Below are 25,161 nucleotides of genomic sequence, written 5' to 3'. Positions count from 1 at the left end.
ATCATAAACCGAATCAATAAATTGAGTTAAGTTAAGTTGAGTTAGTATTGAGTTGTGTTAAGTTAGGTTGGTATTCAGTTAGCTTAAATAGTATCTAGAATGATTAGGATGTGATCATTTGTTGCGCTCTTGAGTTCCAAACAGACTTGCCAAGATATTAGTTTGGTTTGGGTTACAAGAAATCAGCATACCACTATAACATAACACCATTATATTACTCAACTCATCACATTACTCAACACAACTTAATGCAATACTCAACTCAACCCATCATAATACTCACTTAACCCAATACCCACTCAACTTAATACTAACTCAACTCAACACAATAGGTAGTGGTTGTTTTTATTACATAGCAGTCACAATACACGATGTTTTGGGGATGGATGTGTCTGAGCGCACTTCTAATGCTGCCCTTAAGCTGGCAGAAAGAGAATGCATGCCTATTCATTCTTTGTCGCAACACAGACATTCAGGATTTAGAACCAACTATTAGACGATTTGAAGAAATGTTTAACGGTAAGTTCCAATATCCTTACGTACTACTAAACAATGAAGAGTTTACGCCGGAGTTCAAAGATAGATTTAAAAAGCTTACATCAGCTGCTGTAGAGTTTGGACTGATTCCTAAAGAACACTGGAGTTACCCGGCTTGGATCGATCAAGAAAGGGCTAAACGAGAAAGAGAGCGAATGAAGCGCAAGAAAATCATCTACGGTGAAGTTGAGTCCTATCGGCACATGTGCCGCTTCTTCTCAGGGTTCTTTTACAAGCACCCTCTCCTGACCAAATACGAATACTACTGGCGGATTGAACCGGGCACTACTATTCACTGTCCAATCAAATACGACCCATTTGCCTTCATGAAAGAGAACAAGAAGAAGTACGGGTTTGTAATTACTCTTCATGAGTATCCTGAAACTATTGCTTCCCTTTGGAAAAGCCTTCAAGGCTTTGTCTCGGCCTACAATACCAAGTACCAACCCGGACAAATCTGGAGTCTTTTTGATCCTAATAATCTGCACCGATTTATTACCGATGAAATGTACACTCAATATAACATGTGCCATTTTTGGTCTAACTTTGAGATAGCTGATTTTTCCGTCTTTAGAAACCCTTCCTATCAAATGCTTTTTGATTACCTAGATAGAACTGGTGGCTTCTTTTATGAAAGATGGGGAGATGCACCCGTCCATACTATTGCTCTGGCCCTCTTTTTACCCAGCAGTGCCATGCACTATTTCGAAGACATTGGGTATACCCATCCGCCTTTCACCCACTGTCCTGCACCTGCTTTAAACTGGCCCGCTTGTGATTGTGATCCTAAACAATCTGTTGATCTGGAAATGTTCAGTTGTATCAATCTTTACAAACGATTGATGTGGATTAAGAAGTCTTCGGCCCCGCAAGTAGCCAAAGCGGCACCAAAAACAACGCCACCAAGTAAACCAAGTTTGCCGCATGAGCCTCCCAAACAGAAAGTCTCAACCAGTTGAAACATAGATTCCCAATCAGAACATAAGCATTACTTAGTAAGAACAAAGGACCAAATAACTGGCTCAGCCGTGGGAAAGGACAGACCATAGGCACGTCCCAAATAGAACCAGCTAAGTAATGAGCAGACATCGGCAGTACCATTGCCGCACAGACAAAAGATGAAAAGGCCAGTGAACACAACCTTCTAGAAGGTCCCAAGTACATGCCACTTACCCAGTGCACACCCAGCAGACCAAAAGCAAGTGTACCTAAAACCAAACTCTTCCGACTACCACTCAATCTCTTATCAAAGATCACTTCACCTACACCTTTCCCCAGGAACAACATACCCGTGTACGGTACAATTGAAAGTAAGCCTTCGCGATTAGACTGCCACCATCCATCCCGCGCACCATAAAAGACAAACTGAACAACTCCCGGCCGCCAAACCAGCCACTCATGTCCCAATAGTAATACCCCGGCAACCACCCATGAATTAATCCAGCGCAAGCACATACCAAGTACCTCACAGGCCAAGTAGATAAAATAGAAGTTCAGCTCAGTCCCATATTCCGTCGGCTCAGCATGGTACCCACTCTTCAACACTCCCAAACGCATCAAGCCCATAACCAGCAGGTATACTCCTTTCAACGGCCTAAACCGATGCCGAATAGCAGCCAGAACCCCAGCATTCACCATAAATGCCGCCACTCCAAAGTCCATCAAAGATATACCAAATTCCAACGACTTCTTCTTCCATTCAGGATAGATCGCAAAATCACAAGTAAAGATCGAGATACACACCAAAGAACAAATAGTAAACCGCAAAGAATTAACTAACTCACGTGCATCTACTTCCACTACCTTCCGTTTCTTCCCCGGCCTTATTCCCTGCCGTACTATCCCCAACCCACATGTTCCTACAGCCAGTCCAAATAACCCCCATAATAAACTATTATCCCGACTAATTGTAACCAAATAATGCACTAAAACCCATCCTATTAGTAAAATCCACCGATTACGTATCCCTAAGCCATGGGCCAAGTACATCCAGTACCCGGCACTACATGTACTATGCAATAATTCAGTACGAGAGATAAGATTAGAATGTATCATAAGGATCAACAAGAAAAAATTCCATGAAAGACAGAAATTCGAATGAAAGATCCAATCTAACTACAAATGCTATAATTAGTCCGGAAGAACGAAAAGCGGCCAAACTAGAAAAGAAAGCAGCCAAATTGGCTAAATTCTTATCTAAGACTAAAATATCACAAAATACGACCCAATCTACGCCTAAGCGTAAGATCGAGTTTGCCGCAGCCACCGAAATAGTTGAGGGCGAGAAGAAAGTAGTTAATCGTTTAGAAGGTCAATTTAATCCATTGCAAGTTGAAGCCGGCTGGTTTGCCTGGTGGGAGAGACAGGGATTCTTTAAACCCGAGTATACGACTAAGAAGAAGAACGGTCAGTGTTTTACTATTGTCTTACCACCACCTAATGTAACTGGTTCCCTTCATCTTGGCCATGCTATGATGGTTGCAATTGAAGATTCAATTGTGCGACGTAAGCGTATGCAAGGATATGAGACTCTCTTCCTACCCGGTACAGATCATGCCGGTATAGCTACTCAGGTCGTAGTAGAACGTTCTTTAGCTAAGGAAGGCCTAACCAGACAAGGTATTGGTAGAGGTGCTTTTTTAGACAGAGTCTGGGAGTGGAAAGATGCTTATGGCAGTCAAATAGGCCGGCAATTCCGACGGTTAGGTGCTAGTTTAGACTTTAGTCGAGAGAAGTTCACGATGGATCCTGACATTAGTGCGGGTGTAACTGAAGCTTTTGTTCGGTTTTATGAGAAGGGTTTGATTTACCGTGGGGAGAGGATTGTTAATTGGTGTGCTAAGATTCAGACGACTTTAAGTGATTTAGAAGTTGAGTATGTTTCAGTTGAACCGTATCAAGAGGTTAAGACTGATGGTAGTAAGCATGTGTTTGGTAAGTTATTTACGGTAGTTTATGTAGTTGAGTTAGCAGATGGCCGGCAAGAAAAGGTTAATGTTTCAACTACCCGACCGGAAACAATTATAGGAGATGCAGCTCTTTGTGCCAATCCAGCTGATCCGCGTTATAGTCATTTTAAGGGTGCTAAAGCCATTAATCCTATGAGTGGGGCTAAGATACCTTTCTTGTTTGATGAGGCGGCTGAGATTGAGTTTGGGACGGGTGTGTTAAAGATCACTCCAGCCCATGATGCCGTTGATTTTGCCGTAGGTAAAAAGCACAACTTACCGATCGTATCAGTACTAGATAAGGACAACCGTCTTACACAAGGTCCATTTGCCGGACAGCTAAGATTTACAGCTCGATTGCAAACAGTGGAGTTACTGCGTAAGAACGGACAACTAGTTGCTGAAGAAGGACATGCAGGAAGTATTCCTATTTGTTCACGAACGGGTGAAGTAGTTGAGCCACGAGTTGTCCCACAATGGTGGATGAAATGTTCTGGTCTGGCTAGTGAAGCATTAGCTGCTACACAAGCAGGTAAGCTACAGATTGCCCCGGCAGAAATGGAGAAGACTTGGGCCAACTGGCTATCAGATACGCGGGACTGGTGCTTATCCCGGCAATTATGGTGGGGACACCGTATTCCAGCGTATACGGCTAATGGCCAGTGGTATGTAGCTCGGACTCAGGCGGAAGCAGAAGCCGCTGCGGGTGGTCCGGTCGTGCAGGAAGAAGATGTGCTGGATACCTGGTTTTCATCTGGTCTATGGCCTTTTATAACTCTAGGCTGGCCGGCGGAAACAAGTGATTTCCTTAAGCGGTATCCAACTACTATTCTGGAAACGGGTAAAGATATTATCTTCTTTTGGGTGGCTCGAATGGTTATGATGGGCATTGCTTTAACGGGTAAGTTACCATTTGATACGGCACTTTTCCATAGTATTGTTAGAGATGCCCATGGCGAGAAGATGAGTAAAAGTAAGGGTAATGTCATTGATCCGGTTGACGTCATTACGGGCACAGATTTAGCTAGTCTGATTGATCGGTTAAAATCTGGTAATTTATCGCAATCTGAAGTTGTTAAGGCGGAGAAGAACTTAGCTAAAGAGTATCCCCATGGCATTGAGGCATGTGGTAGTGATGCTTTACGTTTTGCTTTACTATCTAGTGCTTCGCTTGGTCGGGATGTTAACTTAAGTATTGAGAAGGTTGTTAGTTGCCGGCGGTTTGTCAACAAGTTATGGAATGCCATGAAGTTTGCTTTAGCTCAACGTGGTACTCAGCCTAATGATACGCCTCGTGCTCAGTTCAATACGGCACTAGATACTTGGATTACGGCTCGATTTGCGCAAACTGCCCAACGAGTAAACGCGCAGATGGAAGTGTATGGGTTTATGAAAGCTACAGTTGAGCTACACCAATTCCTCCTTCATGATTTCTGTGACTTTTACGTTGAGATGTACAAAGGCCGGCAAGATTCTGCTGGTCTAGCTACTCTTCAGAAGATTGTTCGATCCTATCTTATCCTTTTGCATCCTTTTATGCCCTTTGTGACTGAGGAGATCTACCAGGCCATGCAAGTGCAGTGGCCCAGTTCAGATGACCCTTGGATGGAATCTATTTGCATAGAAGCCTATCCAGAGCCGACTGACCTTCCAGAAACATCTGAGGCTATTGAGCAAGCCATTACTCTGATCAAAGATATTCGATCAACGGCTAGTACATTGACTAATCCGCAAGTAGCCACGATTGTTCTTTCGGGACCGACGCAAATCCTGCAGGGTGCCCCGGAAACACTCACTCGTCTCACTGGTCTTGAAATCCAGTACGCCACTACTCTTCCTGATGGCACGCCCTCTGGCTCGGCCTCTTTCCTTGTCCAAGCTCAACCTACTTCTACCGACTAGTTCAGTCTATCTAATCTCATTTCTTATTTCTACCTCCTAGACATAATTAGACCGTAGACAGAGCATCCTCTTCAATAAATGATTCAGGACCTACTCAGCATCTTATCTTTATAGCACTAGGTTTAGATTGTAGTAATCTATTGCCATACTTCTAAATGGGGTTGGGGTTAGTTGGGGCGGCTACTGGGAAGGCGACTCGGGTTTGGTTGAGTTGTTCACTTAATGCCTGGGCGTTTTCTTGACTTCTGAGATGTTCCATTACTTCGGCATTGCCGTGCTTATTGATTTCTCTTTGTAGCTGGTTGGGCGATAGGACACTTATTCTTTGGGCCGCTGCTCTCTTATTCATGATGGCTCTCTGAGTGTTCAGAAACCGGCATTCTTCTGTTGTATGTGTAGCTGATTGGTGGTGTGTGCAGTACTTTCGGGTAGTTTGGGTGAAGTTAGGCCATAGTTTCTTACTGGTTTGACTTTGATACGAATTTGTTTCGGCCAAGTGACTGTCCCTGGCATTCCGATCCCACATCTCGCGCATGGCTTGCCTTTCAAACTGAATTTCCAGGCTTAGTAAGATTCGTCCTTCTAGGTTTTGAATGTGGTTAATTGCCTCTTCCATTGTTTCAATATGGTGGGTTGCCATTTCGTTGGCGGTGAGTCTAGATAATCCAGCAAAGAAGGCATACTTGATTTCTTGTTTTATCCACTCATCAGATTGGCCTCTACGAATTCCTTCGTGCTGTTTGTCTTTCTTAATTAACTGAACGTACTCCTCAATCAGTGGATATTCTCCCTGTAGCACGACTGGCGTTTTCTCTACCCTGACCTCCTTCATAGCGGCAGTCATGAATACACGCAATGCCTCTCGCAGTGACATTTCTCCAGCTACTTCCATTCTCCAATCAACGGGAACAAAGCGTTTCGCTAGTTCTACCCTCGCTTTTTCTCCGGCGATATGTTCATGCTTACATAATACCGTAAACCGTCGATTCCAAACCAGAATCTCTTCCAGTGTTTTAGGGTAGGGATAGAAGCTTATAACTTTCTCTCCCTTCTTATGTTCGATGGTGATTTCCACCACTCTCTTACCCATTAAGAGACCAACTCGCTTTGGCTTTGGCTTCCTCTCCTGAAACTGACCGTCAGCCAATAGTCTTAAGACTATCTTATGTTCAAGAGAAGGGTAGTAACCCTTCAGCCAGTAGTACTCTACCAAAGACATTGTTAAGTCCGGAAACTCTTCTTGTTCTTCATTCAAATCAAAAGGCTCTTGTGATTCAGCCATCGATCGCCAAGTGTTTCTTGGTTCACGCAGATTCCTAAGCCTTTTCTTATAGAAGCCCAAGCTGTTTCTTCTTTCTTGTATTTGTTCTTCGTAATTCTGTCTATCTCCGTTCATCTTTAGATCTTAGATCTCCTTTAATTCCCAGCACTATTTATACTCTGAAATTAGACGATCAAATCCGAAGTTTGATTGTTGATTGGTGCTTATCTTTTTCAGAGTGTCCAACCAGTAAGAAAGCTTCTTCTTTTTATCGTTATCTCATACCAACCCCATCCTGATACATTTACCACAGTTTCACTATCTCACTACCACCAACCAAACCCAAACCAAACCCCCCAATCACCACACCCACCTTCCAGCATCAACAATCAATTACTCACACTAGCTCATCTCATCTCATCCCACCTCAATTAAATCCAACTCAATACTAACTCAATACTAATCCAACTCAATATTAACACAATCTAATCTAATCTAAACTAAACTCAACTCAATACCAATACCAATACCAAACCCAACTCAATCTAATCCAAATCCAAACTAAACCCAATCCCAACCCAATCTAAATACAACATTAACCTAATCCATTTATTGAGCCAAACTACTCAGTACGTTGAGTAACTTGGCTAGTTCAAGTAAGTCGATTAACTTGCTTTAGCTTTAGCCGGTTCAGAACCCGCCGCCGGTACAGCCGGTGAATAAGCCGCCACATACCTCTTCAACTGCCCGTACTTACTTTGCACTAGAGGAGGCACTCCCGGCGTCCCAATTATCCGATCCAAACTCCCTACTAACTCCCGGACAGCCCTTTGCATACAAGGATTACTCCCATACTCAAACCAAGCCATACTAGCATAACTCACTACACTAAACATATCAGCATTACCCGTCAGTAAGTGCAAGACCAATAAAGGCACCGAAATCACTTCTACCTTCAATGCAAAAAGAGTCACTTCATCCCGTCTACTCGTCAACCGCAAAGATGCATCCAATAATGATGTTTTCGCAAACTTCTTTCTCTCCTTCACCACCTGCTCCGCCACCGATAATGTCGTCATCAACATAAAAGGAAACATAGGTATCAAAGCACTATTCATCCCTAAAAAGGACCCAGCCACTAATAAACACCTAAAATTACCATCCTTCAATAACTTCTGCAAGTTAATCGCATTAGTCCGGAAGAATACACAAGATCCATAAGTAACTAGTAAACATAAACAAGATAAAACATGTAAAACCCGCTTATTTAGACCTATTCCCAAGAAGGTCTTAATCACCAACATACTATAAACTAAAACAAAACCCATACTACACCATAACCAAATTCTCTTAATCAAAGCTTCCTTATACAGAGATTGGAGTGTTGACTTCTTCATTAGCAGAAAAGAATCCAAGAAATTTAAGCCCATGAAAGGTAAGAAGAAAGGTAGTGGTGGTAAACGTAAGAAGAATTCGGCTAATGAACCGATGGTATTCATGGAAGAAGGTAAAACCATTTATGGTCAAATTATAGCAGCTTTGGGTTCATCAAGATTTGATGTACTTTGTACCGATGCTATTACCAGAAAGTGTCAACTCAGAGGAAGTATGTATAAGTCCGTTTGGGTGCAACCTAATGATATAGTTTTAGTCTCATTAAGACATGATGCTAAAGATACTGGTGATATTTGCAAGAAGTACTATCCGGCTGAAGTAAAGATCTTAAGAGATCATAACTTGATTGCTGAAAACTTCAAGCAAGAGGCCGAAGATAATCAAGCTGAGTTTGAGTTCCATCGGATATAGAATAAATTGAGTTTAGTTTGAGTTGGGTATTGGGGTGGGGTTGAGTTAAGATTGGGGTGGGGTTTAGATTGAGTTGGGTGGGTTTGGTATTGGATAAGTATTTAGTTGAGTTGAGTCTAGTATTCAGTTGAGTTGGTTTAATATTGGTTTAGTATTCAGTTGAGTTAGTTTGGTATAGTGTTTGGTTTGGATTAGTTAAGTATTAGATAAGTATTGAATTGAGTTGAGTTTATATTAGATAAGTATTAGATAAGTATTAGATTAAGTTGAGTTTAATTGTAGTAAAATGCATCATAACTCAACTTAACATTCTTAAGCTATTCTTTGCCAAGACTTCTATACTAATTGAGTTAGTAGTAGATAGTAAGTAGATAGTAAGTAGATAGTAGTAGATAACAATAGATAGTAAGTAGATAAGAATATGATAGTAAGTAGATAACAACAAGATAACAATAGGATAGTAGTAGATAGTAAGTAGATAGTAATAGATAGTAAGTAGATAACAATAAGATAGTAAGTAGATAAGAATAAGATAACAATATAGTAGTAGATAACAACAAGATAACAATAAGTGTGACGTCGTTACACAACCACTATTCCTTCTTCAGACCAAATCGTTTATTTACTGACTGATCAGATACGTATTAGATTATTAGTGGGCTAGTAAAGAATTCAAATCATAGCAAATACTAACTCAATTATGACGTCATATCATCATCTACATTAAATACCAACTCAATACCAACTCATATTGAGATATGCCAACGATGGACTTTACTTATTGGGATAGTATAATAAGATAACTTAAGATAAGATAACTTAAGATAAGATAACAAAATAAGATGATAGAAATTAGATAAAACTTAATAAATTGTTATTTAAATGATAGCCAATAGCAATACTATTTAGTAAATAAGTAGATAGCAAATAAGTAGATAACAAGTTAAGTTGTTAATTACTTGTAATTTTGCAAAAGCTGATATACACACTCCTGGACTTCTTTTTGGATATAAAAGCCCTCACTCACCTCATAAAGATCATCAGTGATAAGATGGAGGTTTTTAGAACTTTCTAAGATCCAATCAGTAATAAAGTGTTTAGGATCATTAATGAACTTATTAAGACTCTTAATCTTTTCTTCTTGTTTATCAAGTCTCACCAAAATATCACTTATTTTCTTATCTAAGATAGCAAGTTTAGTCGGATCAGAATAAGCATACTCCTTACGTACTGGATCTAGTTCTACTGTAATATCATATGCCGATTGAGCTTTCTGACCCGGATGAGGAGGAATAGTAAACTCAATACAAATAAGTTCTAATGGCGATAAGTATTCATCTAAGCGATTGATTATCTCTTCAAATGAAATCTCAGGCGCCCCAAAAAGTCTTTGAAACAAATCATTACAGATTATTATCTTCGGCCGTTTAGGATCTTTCATCTTCTGAGCCGTAATGTACTTCCAGATAGCCAAAAAGATAACCGGACGAGATCCAGCTGGAATTCCAACTGCTTCAGCTAAAGGCTGGCATAATTGATACTTACCCGTATAACTAATCAAATCTAAAAAAACCTTTCCTTTTTCGGCCATTGTTTTTGTTTTGATTTCAAATTCCGAGATATGCTCATTCAAATCACTATTATGCCACTCAAAAAATGAACTATCCTCACTCGATTGCAAACTAGTCCGTATTAAGTTGGTATTACTTACGTTATCTCCTTTAGTACTACTTAGTCCACTCATATCTCTATCTCTACTATCTCCATTAGTACTACCAATATCTCTATTACTACTACCAATACTATCTACTCTACTACTAATATCTCTATCTACTTTACTACTACTACCAATACCAATACTAATACTTACTCCACTCTTATCTGAATCACTAGAGATAGACGTACTACTACTAATAGATAAACAACTAGATAGACCTGATACTAGTCTAGGACGGCCTATCTCAACAAAAAGCTTTTTAATTACTGATCCTATCGCTCTTGGCTCAACTTCACTCTCTCCCTCTTCTACTGACTCTCCTCTAATCTTCCCTCCTATCAGAATAAACAGACCTTCTTCAGATACTCTTTCTGCTACTATATTTAGCCTAATAATTCCAGCTTTCTTTATCTTCTTAAAATGAGCCTCTTCAACTCTCATTTTCTTTTTAGTAATAGCTTGATCTAGTCTTTTCTCAGTCAGTAAAAGAGATTCAAAAAGGGACTTAAGTCTGTCGCTTCTAAGCATGCTAATTAAAAAATCAAAAGTTTAAAAATGGGCTAAGACTCTGGGTATCCTTTTAGTCGGTAGATATGGTTTTCTGGAGTTGAGATTTGGTTTAGAACGTAGAAGAATCTTTCATCAGGGTCTGAGATCTCTTGAAAGGAAAGTTTGAGGTATCCTTTATCTTTTTGCAATCTTGCAATAATTTTGATATAGATAACGGAAAGGTCGTTGTAAAAGTAAGGTTTAAGAATAAATCTACCAAGTAAGGGTGTAGTGAGTTGGTTTAAGGTTTCTGATATTTGTTGAGGGGATAAGTCTGGGAAGAGAGTTTGTAAAGTAGAAAGGTTGACGACTCGGGCGTTGTAAATAGTGCGCTTAAGGTCATCAAGAAGAGGTGATGTTAAGTTGGAGTTAGTTGAGTTAGTTGTTGTGGTAGTAGTTAAGTTAGTTGAGTTAGTTGAGGTGGTGGTAGTAGTAGTAGTTGAGTTAGTAGTAGTTGAGTTAGTAGTAGTAGTTGAGTTAGTAGTAGTTGAGTTAGTAGTAGTAGTTGGGTTGGGGATGTTAAGGATGTGGTGGGTGGTCCAGGGTTCTTTGGAGAGTTTTTCGATGATGTAGTTGGGGTTTTTGAGTTTGTTCTCTAGTTCTTCTTGGGTTTCACCGAGAGTGAAAGTTCGGGTGGGCTCTTTGCGTTCGGCTTTTTTGAGTGTATCTGGGGTTTCTGGGAGGATGGGACGGAGTTGGAAGATATCTTGGATCTTTTCGCCAAAAAGTATTGGGGTGGTACTTGGATTAGTATTAGTACTTGTATTGGTGGGGTGGTGGGTTGAGGTGGGGAGGGAAAGAGTGTAGTACTGGTTGAGGTACTTGGTGGCTGTGCCGGTGAGAGTAATGGGTGAAGTGGAGTGTAGGGCAGTTGCTTCGATTAGTTGGTTGTTGTTTTTTGTTTTGATTTCAGTTAAGGTTGGTGCTTGAGTGAATAAAGGGTACTGGAAAAGGGAAAGATGTGTAGTAGAATCAAGAATGACGTTGTATTCAATAGGCATTCAAAAGAAAAAATGAACGGATTGAGTTGAGTTTGAGATAGTATTGGGTTGTGTTGAGTTGAGTTGAGTTGAGTTGGTGTTAGTGTTGGTGTTAGTGTTAGTATTGTATTGAGATAGTATTATATTGAGATAGTATTAAGTTGTATTATATTGATGTTGACTTTAATGAATGTTTGACTTAAATTGGATGACGTAATTTGATGAGTTAGAATGGTAGTAGTTAAAGTGAATTAAGATGATAGTAAATAAAAGTTGGTTGACGTAAATTGTATCTTGTTTATTGTTGGGTGGGTAGTTAATTGGCTTGGTGGGACTTGATAAAGGCATGGATTTTGGCTTTGAGGTCTGGATCGGCGGTGATATCGGCTTCAGTGAGAGGACCTCGGGTGAATGGATCGATGGCATCGTTCATAAGAATCATTTCGGCGGTAGATCGGTCGACACGAGTACTGCTTGGGGCTAAGATAACAGGATCTATCATTGGCGCAAAAGTTAATGGATCAATAAACTCATCTGGGAATTCGATTTCTTCTTGGTGTGCTTGGACTTGGGCGCGAATAGTACGAATACTTTGGAGGAGGAATTTACATCGAATGATTTCACTTTGAATGATCTGATGGTGGTGGGCACAAATATCAATGGCTTTTTCAAAGAGGGCTTCTTTAAACATATCATTATCGGCAATGATAGCTAAGATAAAGTCTTTGGCTCGAATAGATATGTACATTCTTAAGCGGAAGGTTAAATGGTGAACTGGATTGAATCCTCGTGTTTGCTTGTTCCGAATATTCAAGTCTTTAGCCCGATTGCCAACTAGGGAAATAATGGAAGAGTTAAGCATAGATGCTAAACGGGAAGTAACTACGGGAATAAGGAAAGAACGAGGAGAAAGAAGAAGTAATTGGTGTAGGAAAGTTTCTAAATAAGTTGTATTGGCAAAGAATGCCCGGGCATTTTCAATCGAAGTATCAAGTGCAATTTGTAGATCTTTCTTCTCCTCTTCTACGGCATTATCCAGAGCTGTTTCAGTCATAGACGTCTTCTTAAGCTCTTCAAAGCCTCTTTCCTGCGCATCTACTAGAGATGAGATCGTATGCAGTAGAAACATAGTTCTTTTGTCCGTATGTAAGGGCTGGCCTGGTGAACTGGCCCCTAAGAACTTAGCCATTTCACTAGCATAGACTGCATTCTTCAGTAAATGTGAAAGTAGAAGGGCTAGTCCTCCTCTTTCTTGCGTCCTTTCCATATTGTTCTTAATGACTTTCTGTAAGTCAATATGGTAGTTGATTAAAGAGATAAGTAAACTAGGAATAAACGATCTAATTGTCTGACTAAACGTATGCAATAAATGAACAGCTAACTGCTTATAATTGATATTAATCTGAGGATGGGCTAAAGTTGCCGCACAAAACCCAACAATTGTAGCTACATTCTCCTCAACAAAGACAGTACCAGCCGTACGGGCCGGATCAAGTGCCGGATGGACAAACCCAGAAACTAGTAAGATTAAGTCCTCCACAAAAACCACCGGAATTTCAGCAAACTCAGGAGTCGACATAGCCCGTTTTAAAAAGTTCATCATTCCGTTCGCTATACCTATCTCTAGTGCGACTATCTCTGGTGAACTCAAAATCACTTTGTGATAATCTAAAGCAGAATTGAACAGACTAATATACCTCTGAATAGCTAATCTCGTGCGCGGATGTGTAGCTGGTACATCCTGTCTCGTAAGACTCTCCACTTCCTTCTGGTAGTCCTTAAACTGTGCACACAGCGGTATGTAGGTCAGTTGGTTCATCAAAAACTTGGCATAAAGTAACTTAGCCCGAAATGTATCCTCTATAACTGAAGGGGCTTTTGGAGTAAGTAAACCGGTCGTACTACTCATTTCCTGGCAGTTTATAAATGAACTTCGGCGTAGTACGTCCAGACGTAAAGTAGGACCAGGAATAAGACCCTGACTAATTGGTTCCAAAAACTTAGCTAGAATTAGAGAGATAAAGAAGGCATACCCGTCCGAAATACATTCCCGTCGCTCAAACTGACTCTTCCGCCGGTTCTTACTCGTTTCATAAACCCGCATAATCCATTCAATAAACAACTGCTTAGCCACCGTATTCCTAAGTATAATCGCCCGTAAAATAACAAATAACCCATTACCCAACCCCATTATCCGGTTCTGTAAGGCCGAAACTAACCGTTCTTTTTCCACCGCACTAGTCTTCTCCAGGAAGTCCTTAGCCACACTACCCATATACCCCGGCTGTAACTCTAAATCCACATAAGATGGAAATGTGTTCATAAACCCCGCAAAAACACACTTCTCCGGCCATCCTACTCCTAAACTCGTCTCTCCCTCTCCCATTTCCAATCCCCAAATCCGACGCTCACCAAACAAAGCTAAACCTTCGGGACGTTCCACTATTACATTCAATAATTTCAAGTCCGCCTGTGATATACTCATAGCAACTAAACCCACTCCACTCCATCCACCTCCTAAACTCCTTAGTAGGACTTCCAAACTCTCCTCTAAACTCTCCGGGGGCAAGTAAGTAACTATCATGCTTAGTGTTTCTACACCCACTTTCCGTACTTCTCTAATCACTACCTGTCCATTCTCCCACTTATCCCCACTCAGACCAAAAGTCTCTGGATTACTCATTAAAAGTCCCAAGTACCCCACTACTGTTTTTATCCCATTCTTATCAGCAGATCCACCTTTTTTAACCATTCCCGCACATACCCGTACTAAACTACTTAAAATCCGGCCACAATCACCCTCTCCTTCAATACACTCAATCAGTAATTCATCCGTATATTCAGTCGCCCGTGCCAATCGCTCTTCTATCATGAAATAAACACTAAAAATTCACTATTACTATCACCCACCATCTACTCCATACTACCCCAATAGATCTAAATAGTCCTAATCTCCTCCTAATACTAATCCCACCCCTTACTTTTTCCCTCTAAATCTTATCTTATCGCTAGACAACCCAATAGTAGCCCAAGCAGTATAATGACCGGCTTTATTTTTAATTGCAATGGATCACCGTGAACTAGATGATCTTTGGGACTATGCTGTTTTCCGGGGTACAGAACCTCGTTATGCCCGGGTTAAGCAGGTTAAGAAGCCCGTTGAAAGATTTGCCGTTCTAGAACGACCGCGTGCCTTAGGATTTGCTTCACCTATTGTTTATACGGGCCAACTCAGTCGGGAAACTCGACGGGAACGTTTGGCCAAACGACCTTTAGCTAAGAGTCCTTTTCGTGTCTTAGATGCCCCTTCTGTTTTGAATGATTATTATCTAAATGTTCTAGATTGGAGTAGTGAAGACATTATTGCTTTGGGTCTAAGCGATCATTTGTATCTTTGGAATGCCAGAACTAGATCGGTACAAAGACTAACGGGAACGAGTGAATCTAATTATGTGGCTGGTTTAGCCTTCTCTCCTGAAGGTTTACTAGCGATGGGGACTTCTGAAGGTCGAGTTGAGATTTTTGATTTAGATAAGAAAAAGATCATGGATTTACCCCAACGTAATTGTCGGGTGCCTAGTTTAGCTTGGGGTCCTGGTATTCTTTCAGTTGGTGCTAAGGATGGGAGTATTTTTAACTATGATATCAGGAGTGGTGAACATGTTTCTAGTTTCTTACATCATACTCAGGAAGTGTGTGGTTTAAGATGGGATGGAGATATGAACTATTTAGCAAGTGGATCTAATGATAATAATGTATGTGTATGGCGTAATGGATGTACTAGGCCTCGGGCTCGTTTGGAGAAGCATACGGCAGCAGTAAGGGCTTTAGCTTGGTGTCCTTGGAAGAAGGGAGTGCTGGCCACGGGGGGAGGGACTGATGATCGGACGATTAGAAGTTGGGATGTAGAGAAGGAAGTTTGTTTAAGTAGTGTAGATACGGGATCGCAAGTCTGTAGTTTAGCTTTTAGTGAGAAGTATAAGGAGATAATCAGTACGCATGGGTATAGTGATAATTCGGTTGGAGTTTGGAAGTTTTGTACGATGCGCAAGATTGGGGTTATGGAAGGACATACGGATCGAGTGCTTTATAGTGCTTTATCACCCGATGGGAATGTATTAGCTACTTGTGCTGCTGATGAGAATCTTAACTTTTGGCAGTTGTTTGAATCACCTACTGAGAGTAAAGGATCGGAATCTTCTGTTTCTATGCGCTAGTAAGTCTATCTTGTTTTTATCTTATCTTAAGTTAAGTTAGTATTGAGTTGAGTTAGTATTGAGTTAGGTTGTTATCTTAAGTTGTTATCTTAAATTGTTATCTTAAATTGTTGTTTTAAGTATGTATTGAGTTAAGTTGAGTTGTTATCTTAAGGTGATATCTTAAGTTGTTGTTTTACGATATCAATCTTAAGTTGTTGTTTTTATTTAGTATGTTCAATCGGATTGATAGCTAATGCGTTATATTGTTTATTACTTTGGATTTATTCGTTGCTTATCAACTATAAAATCAATACTTATCTAAATGCTTATCTAAATACTTATCTAAATGCTTACTTAAGGATTAGGGAGACTGTGGTTATTAGGGAGTCGGCTTTGTTTTGGAGCCAGTCGCCGAGCTGAGTTAGGGCATCTGGGTTGCGGCAGTGCTTAATGGCTAGATCTAGTAGGACTCGGAAGAGGTAGCACTCAATAAGTGTCATTAAAGATATACGTAGACAACGACTTATAAGTACTATGATTTCCCATGGACCTTGTTTTTGTGCTTCAGCTAGGGATTGCTGCTGAATTACGTCGTAAGCTAGTATGCCTGTATGCATGACAAAGCAAAGGTAAAGTATGTTGCATATATAGATACCAGCCTGGTAAGGACAGACAAAAGATAAACCAAAATCAATTGATTCTTTGATAAGACCTAACGTAAATGGCAGCATAGTTGTTAAATTCAAAATATCAGCTGATACAGCTAAGATAAAATTACTAGACGAATCTTCTTGGTATCTTCTTTCTGGCTTATAAACCAGTAAGGCATTTACTAAGAAGATAGTTGCGTAAGATAAGGAAATGAGGAAAACGCCCCAAGTAAGTACTTGATAGGCTAAAGTACTTGGCCAGGAAGTTAAGTAGTTCTTTAAAATCATATCAAGATTTGGACTAATTGTTACACCTTTTTCAAACATCATAATCATTTGTAGTCCCACTAAAGAGAAAAGAGCTGTCCAGAGTATTTTGCTGGTTAAGCCGGTGATTAGCCCCCAGACTACTGTGCCGAATTGAGCTAAAACCTTACGAATAGATGTCTTTTTGGGGGTAGTGTTCATTGGGGCGGCTGATTGGCAGGATATGCTATCTAAAGGTGACTTTAGGTCCGTATCTGCTATCTTTTTATCTACTATAAATGCTTTTGTAAATGATTGTTTTTGATTTGATATAGTTGGATTAAGAGATTGACTTGTTAGTGGTGTAATATGTGGTGTAGGTGGTAGAGTAATGGGTGGTGTAATAGTAGTAGGTGCTGCAGTAGTAGTAGGTGTAGTAGTAGTAATAGGTGTTGCAGTAGTAGTAATAGGTGTGGGTGTAGTTCTGATTGAAGCATTAAGTACGGGTGAGATAAGAGTCTCTATTGAGTTGGTTGGCTTAAGTGTAGTAATGGTGGGTGTTGGCTTGGCTGAGGTAAAGGTGGGTGTTGGTGGTTTTGGTTTTGGCTTGCTCTGTTCTACTTCAGTGCTTACTTCTAAGGTGGCTGGCTGACTAGTTAGGGTTGGGTTAGGAGTAGGAGTAGGAGTTGAAGTGGAAGTAATAAACGAGATTGTTTGATGTTCTTGTGTTGGTCTTAGAGTATGATCCTCTGGATGATCTACTTCTTTGTTTACTCCTTCGGGCTGGTTAGTAATAAGAACTTGCTTATGATCCTCTTCTAACTCAACACACACTTCACTCTCTAACTCAACACACACCTCACTCTCTAACTCAACACACACTTCATTCTCCAACTCAACCTTCGCTTCATTCACTTCATTCTCCAACTCAACACATACTTCACTCTCTAACTCAACACACACTTCATTCTCCAACTCAACCTTCGCTTCATCCACTTTACTTTCTAACTCAACACACACTTCACTCTCTAACTCGGCACACATGCCATCCATGCTCTCATCTAACTCTGCATTTGCTTCCCCATCTAACTCTTCTACTAAATTGTTCGCTGGCTCTTCATCCAAACCCGTAAGAAGATCTTGAAGGTAGTCGGGAAGATGCTCTTCCCTTTGGTCCGGGCTTTCTGAACTCTCTACTTGGGGCGGTGCCTCTTCTTTCCCTTCGAGGTCATCAGGGGACCCTTCTGCTGCCATGACTAAACACTCCTGACTGTTTAAGACTAACTCATCAATGTTAAGAGTAAGTGCTTCTACTTTAGGAGAATCAGCACAACTTTGTTGCATCAAGTCTTGGTTACGTAAGAGAAACTCATCAAGCTTTGATAGTTTCTTTTTCTCCTTACCGTTCTCCGATAAGTCGCTTCCCTTTCTATTCTTCTCCGACATGATCATTCCTTCCATCGTTTGTTGTAAATATTGTGATCTATTTAGCCTTTGTTTCTAAGGATATCAAACAATGTTTTGTTTTGAATCGTAACTAGTAGTCCAAACAAAATCTCAATAACATCAAAACATCATCAAACAATAATTCAGCTTAACCCAATCCTAAATCAACACCAACTCAACCCAATCCTTACCTAATACTAACTCAACCCTCCCCCACCTAACTCAACACTATCTAAATACTATCTAAATACTATCTAAACTTAACTAAATACCAACCCGATCTAACCCAATTTTTTATGACATTTCAGTCTTTAACCATTAGACTTCATAAACTAGCTGTTATTCTGCTCCTTGTTCTAATTATTCTCTTTCTACTAGTGGTGGAAATCTGTCTCTTCCCGGTTTTCTTGTTTAACCGAACTCTTATTGAACGTATTATGGGTCTGTACGCTAAACTCATCACCAATACAATCCTCTACAGTCTTAGAATCGGCAATCCACATGCTATTCGTTTCTGTGATAACCAAGGCCAAACACAAACTAACTTAGCCCAATACAATGATCAAAAATCATCCTATATTCTGGTTAGCAACCATATCTGTGCTCTAGATACAGTTTTAGTCCGGTATATTGGTTTTGAGCTTCTGCAAGTTGATACTAAGTACATCTCTAAAGAAAGTATGAAGTGGGTTCCTATTGTTGGCTGGGCCATGTACATGTCTGGATTCCTTTTCATTAAACGGTCCTGGGAGAAAGATGCCCAGAATATCAAAGACTGGTGTGCCGTCCGCCAACGCCAGCCTCGTCAAGCCCTTGCCATCTACCCCGAAGGCACTCGTTTTACTCCAGCCAAGCACAAGCTTTCCCTTACCTACGCCAAGCAACACGGTCTTCCCCATCTTAGCAATCTCCTTCTACCACGCACTAAAGGCTTCCAACTCTTCACAACCGCCCTAGCCAATACCAAGTTCACCCAAATTCTCAACCTCACCATTGTCTACACCGAAAATAACCAACGCACTACTGCTCCTTCTCTTCTCCAAGCCCTTCTCCATCCCCTACCCGGCACATTCAACATCCACATCCAACCCGACCAACTCGCCACCATCAATGATCCCAATCAGTACCTTCTCTCCACCTTCACCAAAAAAGATGCCCTTATCACCAATCTCTTCACCAAATAACAACTATAAACACCAATTTACTCATCTACCACTACTATTACTTCTTTCTCAACTCAATCCTAACCCACCCCACCCCAACCCACCTCAATTTAACACCCATTTTAATCTTTCATTAACACTCACTTAATTCATTATCTTAATAACAGCTAATAGACCCATTCTAACATCACCATAGCCCACCCTAGCAATAAATACGTTATTAACTAAGTACTAACTAAGTCCTTGCCCTAACGCATCTAAACCCACTTAAACTTAACTCATCTCACACCACATAAACCCACATAAACCCACCTAAACTTACCCCACACCACACCACACACCACCTAAACACACCACACACATCACACCACACAACCACACTTAAACTTAACTTAACTTAAACTAGTTTATTCCCTTACCCATCAGTAGTTGCATTACCCATCAGTAGTTGCATTACCACTAGGATCAGTACTGCTGGTTTCAGCAGCTACTTGTCGGGCCCGACCACTATCATCAAGAACTTTAATCCCATCCATAGCCGTAACTTCTTTACCTTCCTCCTCCTCATTCCAATCCAAAGGACAAATATCACCATGTTCTTCATTGAACTTAAGTGCCTTAACCACTCGTAGTATTTCCTTAGTCGATCGACCAATTGGATCAGCATGAACTAACTCATAAACAACTACTCCATTCTTAAGAATAATAGTAGCTCGATAAGACCTACCCTCATCTTCCTTGTAAATCCCAAAAGCTCGAGATAAGCCACCATTACAATCAGATAACATAGGCAGACCATGCCCATAAATACCACCATCTTTCCTCTCAGCCCAAGCCTTATGGGAATAAACACTATCACAAGAAACCAACAAAACTTCAGCCCCTACCTTACTAAATTCAGATCTAGCTTTACTAAATCCAATGATCTCAGTCGGACAAACAAAGGTAAAATCCAAAGGATAGAAGACTAAAATCAACGTTTGTCCCAAATAATCTTCCAAATTAACTTGTTTAAACTCACCACAACAATAAGCAGATAAAGATAAGCGAGGAAGTGCCAAACCAAGTACAGACATACATAAAAAAAATGGCCGGTTTAAATACTCCATCTATGTCCCCACCCAGTCGTCTTTATCTAGCCGAAGATGATAGACCTCCCAATCCACTTAAAGACATTCTTATCTTTGAGAAGTATCTTAATAAGAGATATAACAAAGAGACTAGAAGAAGAGTCTTATATTCAGCTATTTTAATCAATACAGCTATTGCTTATATTTATTACGTCACCAAACAAGTCTTTGATACACTTTGTGAATTAGAAAGAGATAGACCTATTCTTCTCTCTGCCTTCTTATGGCGTATTTATATGAAGATGCTTGGTATTGTTCTACTACTTTCTTATATCTTTATTCGACTCTTCCGTAAATCATCTAAACTAACTCAAGCTCTAACTAGTCAACTAAAACTCCTCAATATCTACTTCCGCAACCAAAAGATCAACTTATGCCGTATCAAAACCCCCTACAACATCAAAAAGGCCCTTATTCTCTTCCGAGAAGAAGAACAGAAACGTCGTGTCCATTGGCTCAAAGAAGACTAACTAGTTCAGTTACTCATCATTCACCTAAATACTATATTATCTTATATCTACTTGATTAGATACTATCTCATATCTACTTATCTCTACTTAACTAAATGCTATCTTATCTCTACTTATCTTTACTTAACTAGATTAGTATCTTATCTCTACTTATCTTTACTTAACTGAATACTATCTTATCTTTGCTTGTCTTTATTTAACTTAACTAGATACTATCTTATATCTATCTTTACTTATCTTTACTCACCTAAATACTATCTTATCTCTACTTATCTCTACTCACCCAATATCAAACCCAACCACCCGAACCAAACTCAATACCAATACCACCCCAATCTAAACCAACCCAATACCAACCCACTACTTAACCCACTACTAAACCAATACCACCCCAATACTAAACTAATACTAAACCCACTAGAAGTATATTTAGTCTTTTTTTTGCTACCCCATGGATTGCGTACAACAGGGAGAAACTACTATGTCTTCAGCAGAAGCGATGACTCAGATGTGTTTTGAGAGTATTAAAGGTGGTGTATTAGTTAAAGGATTAAGGCAGGTGACTAAATCTATTATCAGTAAAAGAGCTAAAGTAGTTCTTATGTCTAAGAAGATTAACGAGCCTAAGATAGTTGGTGTAATTGAAGGACTCGCTCGAGAGTATCAAGTTCCTATCTTTAAAGTTGAAACTCACGAAGATTTAGGAGAGTATGTCCGTATCAGTAAGTTAGATGAGACTGGGAAGGTAATTAAGCCGGCTAAGTGTGCTGTAGCTGCTATTGAAGACTTTGGAGCTATTAGTGAGGGTCAGAAGCAATTGTTTGCCTCGGCTACTCTTCAGTAAGTTATGGTTTAGATAAGATTTTGATTTTGATTTTAATCTAATCTCTTAATTTAATCTAATCTAATCTATTTGCATCTCCAGATATACTAATAAAGTACTAAATGGTTTAATATGTTTTGGTTTGATTGGGTTATATGATATCTGATTCTTAGATTGTTTGATTCTGATTCTTAGATTGTCTGGTGGAAGATAAAGACTTGTTTAGATAGGATACTCTAGTGCTTAACTAATACTCAATTAATACTAACTTAACATAACATAATACTTATCTTAAGGAGTGTCTGTTATTGAGTAGGTATTGGTTAAGATGAAATAAGATGACGTCATATTGGTATTGAGTTGGTTTGGTGTTTTGTTGGATAGTGGTACTACTAAGTAGTGAGTTAGTAAGTAGTAATCAGGGTGATCGTGTTGGATGGTGGTATTGGTATTGGATGGTGGTATTGAGTTGGTATTGAGATATTGCAATTGGCTATCTCTTTAGAGGTAGTTAACAATAGTATTATGATGTGGTTTGTTAAAATCAAAATTATGCTGACTATCAAAATTCAAGGATCTAATAAATGGTTTGGGTTAGCTTAGTATTTAAAGATCCGTTGAGTTGGTGTTTAGATGGTATTGAGTTAGTGTTTAGATGGTATTGAGTTGGTGTTTAGATAGTTGAAATTGCTAATAAAATAGTGGTGTTGGGATGAGATAGAATGGGATAGAATAGAATGAGATAGGATGGGGTGAAATGAAATGGATAGTGGAGTGAATTAAGTGGGTTGGTAGATATTGTGGTGATTTTCCTAATCGGGTAATATTTAGATGGGTTGAATCGGCAAAATTTGCATGCGTGTGGTAGTTAAGAATTTGCCTTCTTTAGTAACAGAAACTGAGATAAGAAATCACTTTTCTGTTAAAGGACCTATTACTGATGTAAGATTGTTAACTAGTGCTACTGGTGAAAGTAGGAGGGTGGCTTTCTTAGGATATAAAACAGAAGAGATATCTAGAGAAAGTGTTGTGTATTATAACAAGTCATATTATAAAGGACACAGACTAGTTATGGAACCTGTCTTAGAACGAAGAAAGTTAATGGAAGAAGATGAACTAAGAAGTAAGAGAAGAAATCGAGCTATGGAACTATCTGGAGTGGGGATAGCTGAAATGAAAGAGATTGTCCAGCTCATTAGTAAGAAGAAAGAAGGAAGTTGGGAGAATGAAGTAGGTTTAAAAGAAGACGACTTAAAAGAAGGTATAACTGAAGGCAGTAGTCAAGATAAAGTAGAAGAAGTTATTCAGAAGTACAAGTTAAAGGTAGAATCTGAGGCTAAAATGAAGGTTTTAGATACGGGTGAAATCTTTGTGACTGGTTTACCCTATACGGCAACTGAAGAAGAAGTTGAAGTTGAGTTTGCTAAGTATGGAGCAGTTTCAGAGGTATACTTAAAGCACAAGGAAAGAGAGAATGCCTGGGGAGAGGGAGAAACTTTGAACTGTGGCCATGCTTTGATTACTTATGCCTTTCCTCAAGATGCCTATGCCTTACTAGGTAGGGAGTTAGTCTTTCAAGGCCGGAACTTAACAATCCTGCCCAGTAGAGGAAAGCCTAAAGAAGAAGTAAGTTTGAAGAATCGATCTAATCAATCACGTGGTAAGTATACGGCTTTGTTCTTTAACTTTACAGCTATTCTAGGAATTGCGGCTAAGGAGAAGCGTGTTTCTAAATCTGAAATACTTAGGGATAAAGGAGTTGGAATTGGTGGGAGAATAGCTCTACTAGAGAGTGAGTTAGTAGAAAGAACTAAGAAGTTCTTAGAAGTTGAAGGAATTGCTGAAGGTTGTACTTGTCATAAGAAAGGATGTACGTGTATGTTTATCTCTAAAAAGTCACTACTAATCAAAAACATTCCTTATAATACTACTGAAGTTGAGATTAGGAAGTATTTCAGCACTTATATTAGAGCAGTCTTCTCGCCTTCTAAAACTCTAGTGGTTCTTGAGTATGCTACTAAGTCAGATGCAGCTAATGAGCTTAAAAAGAACAACTTTGCTAAGATTAGAGACCATCCGGTTTATGTTGAGTACCTTCAAGTAACTCAAGCCAGGTACACTCGTGAATTGGCTGGAACACCACCACCTACTACTACGCCTGATAATTCAGCTACTCTTCCTCCTAGTACAACTACTAAACCCAATCAATCCGGTGCTAACCACTCTATTCAACATCAGAAGATTATTCTTAAGAACATTCCCTTCCAAGCCGGTCGACCTGAAGTTTCCGAAATACTTGACGGTCTGATTGGCAAAGAGTACAAACTACGTTTCCCTAAGAAAGCCGATGGTACTCACCGTGGGTTCTGCTTTGTTGAACCCCAAAACCAAGAACAAGTCGCCCTTCTGCTTAGCAAGATAAAGCATCTGCATCTCTATGGCCGGCATATTGTGGCTGAAAGAGCTAATCTCTAATCTCTAATTGAAATTAGGATGGGTTAGTATTAAGTTAGTATTACATAAATAGTAAGTAGATTACCTAAATTATCTAATTGTTTAACTCATCAAATCAACTTTGACTTAGCTTAACTTTACAACAACTTAATTCTAGTCCCTCTATGAGATCTTTAGACATCTTCAATTTCGCCCGTGGTGAGTACTCTAAAGGTATTTCTCGCCGCCGTAAATGTTCCCATTGGATTCTTCAATTTGTACCTGTTGTAGCTCTAATACAACTTATCTATCATACGTTTCCACCTTTTGGTCTTTTCTTTATACCACCTATTCTAGCTTTAGCTTACTTAGCTTATGTTACCTTTCGACGTATTCTTAATATCTTACATGAATATGATACAGGATCTACTTGTCAAACAGCTGTTTATTGTGCACTTACTAAATACTTCCTTCTTTCTTTACTAACTCTAACGGTCTTCTCACCCTTTTCTCTTTGTTTCATACTTAATCTGATCATTCCTGATAAGTATTACAGTCAAACTACTGTTCTTCTTCTACTAACTTTTACTGCCTATATAGTTACTAACCAAACTCTTCCTTTCCTACAAGTCTATCCTCTTTTACTTGTCTTACTCAGTAGTATCCATCTCCTCATTCTAAACACCCGCCATAACTCTCCCACCACTAACAAACCCTCTATCATTCTCCGACTAATCAAAGACCTTAACTTTATTACTGCCGCCATCAATATTCTTCTCTGGACCTACATCATCTATACTACTATTCAACCAACTACCCATTCAACTTTCCCCATCTACCCCAACCCAATCCCAACTCAACCCAATCCAACTCCCTTCATCTAATCCCCTCTTACAATAAC

The 25,161-nt window shown here is 39.7% G+C and overlaps 17 protein-coding genes across 17 annotated transcripts; 9 read left to right on the top strand and 8 right to left on the bottom strand.

Annotated features, from left to right (window-relative positions):
* Positions 1–386: 386 nt before the first annotated feature.
* Positions 387–1,496, top strand: NEHOM01_0038 (alpha 1,2-mannosyltransferase; the record flags this gene model as incomplete). The annotated part of the gene is made up of 1 exon (XM_051488916.1): positions 387–1,496. One exon carries the CDS (start codon positions 387–389, stop codon positions 1,494–1,496), a length of 1,110 nt encoding a protein of 369 aa, XP_051344876.1.
* On the bottom strand, positions 1,387–2,592 carry NEHOM01_0037 (glucosaminylphosphatidylinositol acyltransferase; the record flags this gene model as incomplete). Its single annotated transcript, XM_051488915.1, has 1 exon — positions 1,387–2,592. One exon carries the CDS (start codon positions 2,590–2,592, stop codon positions 1,387–1,389), a length of 1,206 nt encoding a protein of 401 aa, XP_051344875.1.
* A 23-nt stretch (positions 2,593–2,615) lies between these two features.
* On the top strand, positions 2,616–5,387 carry NEHOM01_0036 (valyl-tRNA synthetase; the record flags this gene model as incomplete). Its single annotated transcript, XM_051488914.1, has 1 exon — positions 2,616–5,387. One exon carries the CDS (start codon positions 2,616–2,618, stop codon positions 5,385–5,387), a length of 2,772 nt encoding a protein of 923 aa, XP_051344874.1.
* A 151-nt stretch (positions 5,388–5,538) lies between these two features.
* NEHOM01_0035 (uncharacterized protein) lies at positions 5,539–6,783 on the bottom strand (the record flags this gene model as incomplete). Its single annotated transcript, XM_051488913.1, has 1 exon — positions 5,539–6,783. The coding sequence occupies one exon, from the start codon at positions 6,781–6,783 to the stop codon at positions 5,539–5,541; it is 1,245 nt and encodes a 414-aa protein (XP_051344873.1).
* A 530-nt stretch (positions 6,784–7,313) lies between these two features.
* Positions 7,314–8,045, bottom strand: NEHOM01_0034 (uncharacterized protein; the record flags this gene model as incomplete). Its single annotated transcript, XM_051488912.1, has 1 exon — positions 7,314–8,045. The coding sequence occupies one exon, from the start codon at positions 8,043–8,045 to the stop codon at positions 7,314–7,316; it is 732 nt and encodes a 243-aa protein (XP_051344872.1).
* Positions 8,046–8,076: 31 nt separating this feature from the next.
* Positions 8,077–8,454, top strand: NEHOM01_0033 (translation initiation factor 1A; the record flags this gene model as incomplete). The annotated part of the gene is made up of 1 exon (XM_051488911.1): positions 8,077–8,454. The coding sequence occupies one exon, from the start codon at positions 8,077–8,079 to the stop codon at positions 8,452–8,454; it is 378 nt and encodes a 125-aa protein (XP_051344871.1).
* A 955-nt stretch (positions 8,455–9,409) lies between these two features.
* On the bottom strand, positions 9,410–10,699 carry NEHOM01_0032 (SWI/SNF-related matrix-associated actin-dependent regulator of chromatin subfamily D; the record flags this gene model as incomplete). Its single annotated transcript, XM_051488910.1, has 1 exon — positions 9,410–10,699. One exon carries the CDS (start codon positions 10,697–10,699, stop codon positions 9,410–9,412), a length of 1,290 nt encoding a protein of 429 aa, XP_051344870.1.
* Positions 10,700–10,731: 32 nt separating this feature from the next.
* NEHOM01_0031 (uncharacterized protein) lies at positions 10,732–11,721 on the bottom strand (the record flags this gene model as incomplete). The annotated part of the gene is made up of 1 exon (XM_051488909.1): positions 10,732–11,721. One exon carries the CDS (start codon positions 11,719–11,721, stop codon positions 10,732–10,734), a length of 990 nt encoding a protein of 329 aa, XP_051344869.1.
* A 295-nt stretch (positions 11,722–12,016) lies between these two features.
* Positions 12,017–14,572, bottom strand: NEHOM01_0030 (ubiquitin conjugation factor E4 B; the record flags this gene model as incomplete). The annotated part of the gene is made up of 1 exon (XM_051488908.1): positions 12,017–14,572. One exon carries the CDS (start codon positions 14,570–14,572, stop codon positions 12,017–12,019), a length of 2,556 nt encoding a protein of 851 aa, XP_051344868.1.
* A 193-nt stretch (positions 14,573–14,765) lies between these two features.
* On the top strand, positions 14,766–15,917 carry NEHOM01_0029 (cell division cycle 20, cofactor of APC complex; the record flags this gene model as incomplete). The annotated part of the gene is made up of 1 exon (XM_051488907.1): positions 14,766–15,917. One exon carries the CDS (start codon positions 14,766–14,768, stop codon positions 15,915–15,917), a length of 1,152 nt encoding a protein of 383 aa, XP_051344867.1.
* A 332-nt stretch (positions 15,918–16,249) lies between these two features.
* NEHOM01_0028 (uncharacterized protein) lies at positions 16,250–18,256 on the bottom strand (the record flags this gene model as incomplete). Its single annotated transcript, XM_051488906.1, has 1 exon — positions 16,250–18,256. One exon carries the CDS (start codon positions 18,254–18,256, stop codon positions 16,250–16,252), a length of 2,007 nt encoding a protein of 668 aa, XP_051344866.1.
* A 281-nt stretch (positions 18,257–18,537) lies between these two features.
* On the top strand, positions 18,538–19,425 carry NEHOM01_0027 (lysophosphatidic acid acyltransferase / lysophosphatidylinositol acyltransferase; the record flags this gene model as incomplete). Its single annotated transcript, XM_051488905.1, has 1 exon — positions 18,538–19,425. One exon carries the CDS (start codon positions 18,538–18,540, stop codon positions 19,423–19,425), a length of 888 nt encoding a protein of 295 aa, XP_051344865.1.
* Positions 19,426–19,838: 413 nt separating this feature from the next.
* Positions 19,839–20,480, bottom strand: NEHOM01_0026 (peroxiredoxin 2/4; the record flags this gene model as incomplete). Its single annotated transcript, XM_051488904.1, has 1 exon — positions 19,839–20,480. The coding sequence occupies one exon, from the start codon at positions 20,478–20,480 to the stop codon at positions 19,839–19,841; it is 642 nt and encodes a 213-aa protein (XP_051344864.1).
* Positions 20,481–20,491: 11 nt separating this feature from the next.
* On the top strand, positions 20,492–21,004 carry NEHOM01_0025 (uncharacterized protein; the record flags this gene model as incomplete). Its single annotated transcript, XM_051488903.1, has 1 exon — positions 20,492–21,004. The coding sequence occupies one exon, from the start codon at positions 20,492–20,494 to the stop codon at positions 21,002–21,004; it is 513 nt and encodes a 170-aa protein (XP_051344863.1).
* Positions 21,005–21,455: 451 nt separating this feature from the next.
* NEHOM01_0024 (small subunit ribosomal protein S12e) lies at positions 21,456–21,848 on the top strand (the record flags this gene model as incomplete). The annotated part of the gene is made up of 1 exon (XM_051488902.1): positions 21,456–21,848. The coding sequence occupies one exon, from the start codon at positions 21,456–21,458 to the stop codon at positions 21,846–21,848; it is 393 nt and encodes a 130-aa protein (XP_051344862.1).
* Positions 21,849–22,682: 834 nt separating this feature from the next.
* NEHOM01_0023 (multiple RNA-binding domain-containing protein 1) lies at positions 22,683–24,302 on the top strand (the record flags this gene model as incomplete). Its single annotated transcript, XM_051488901.1, has 1 exon — positions 22,683–24,302. The coding sequence occupies one exon, from the start codon at positions 22,683–22,685 to the stop codon at positions 24,300–24,302; it is 1,620 nt and encodes a 539-aa protein (XP_051344861.1).
* A 143-nt stretch (positions 24,303–24,445) lies between these two features.
* NEHOM01_0022 (uncharacterized protein) lies at positions 24,446–25,144 on the top strand (the record flags this gene model as incomplete). The annotated part of the gene is made up of 1 exon (XM_051488900.1): positions 24,446–25,144. The coding sequence occupies one exon, from the start codon at positions 24,446–24,448 to the stop codon at positions 25,142–25,144; it is 699 nt and encodes a 232-aa protein (XP_051344860.1).
* Between the last annotated feature and the right edge of the window lie 17 nt (positions 25,145–25,161).

The sequence above is a fragment of the Nematocida homosporus genome (assembly GCF_024244095.1).
Source record: "Nematocida homosporus strain JUm1504 chromosome Unknown 4562, whole genome shotgun sequence".
NCBI classification, from domain to species: domain Eukaryota; kingdom Fungi; phylum Microsporidia; genus Nematocida; species Nematocida homosporus.
Note: the sequence above shows the minus strand (reverse complement) of the source record. Positions and strands in the feature narration are given on the sequence as shown.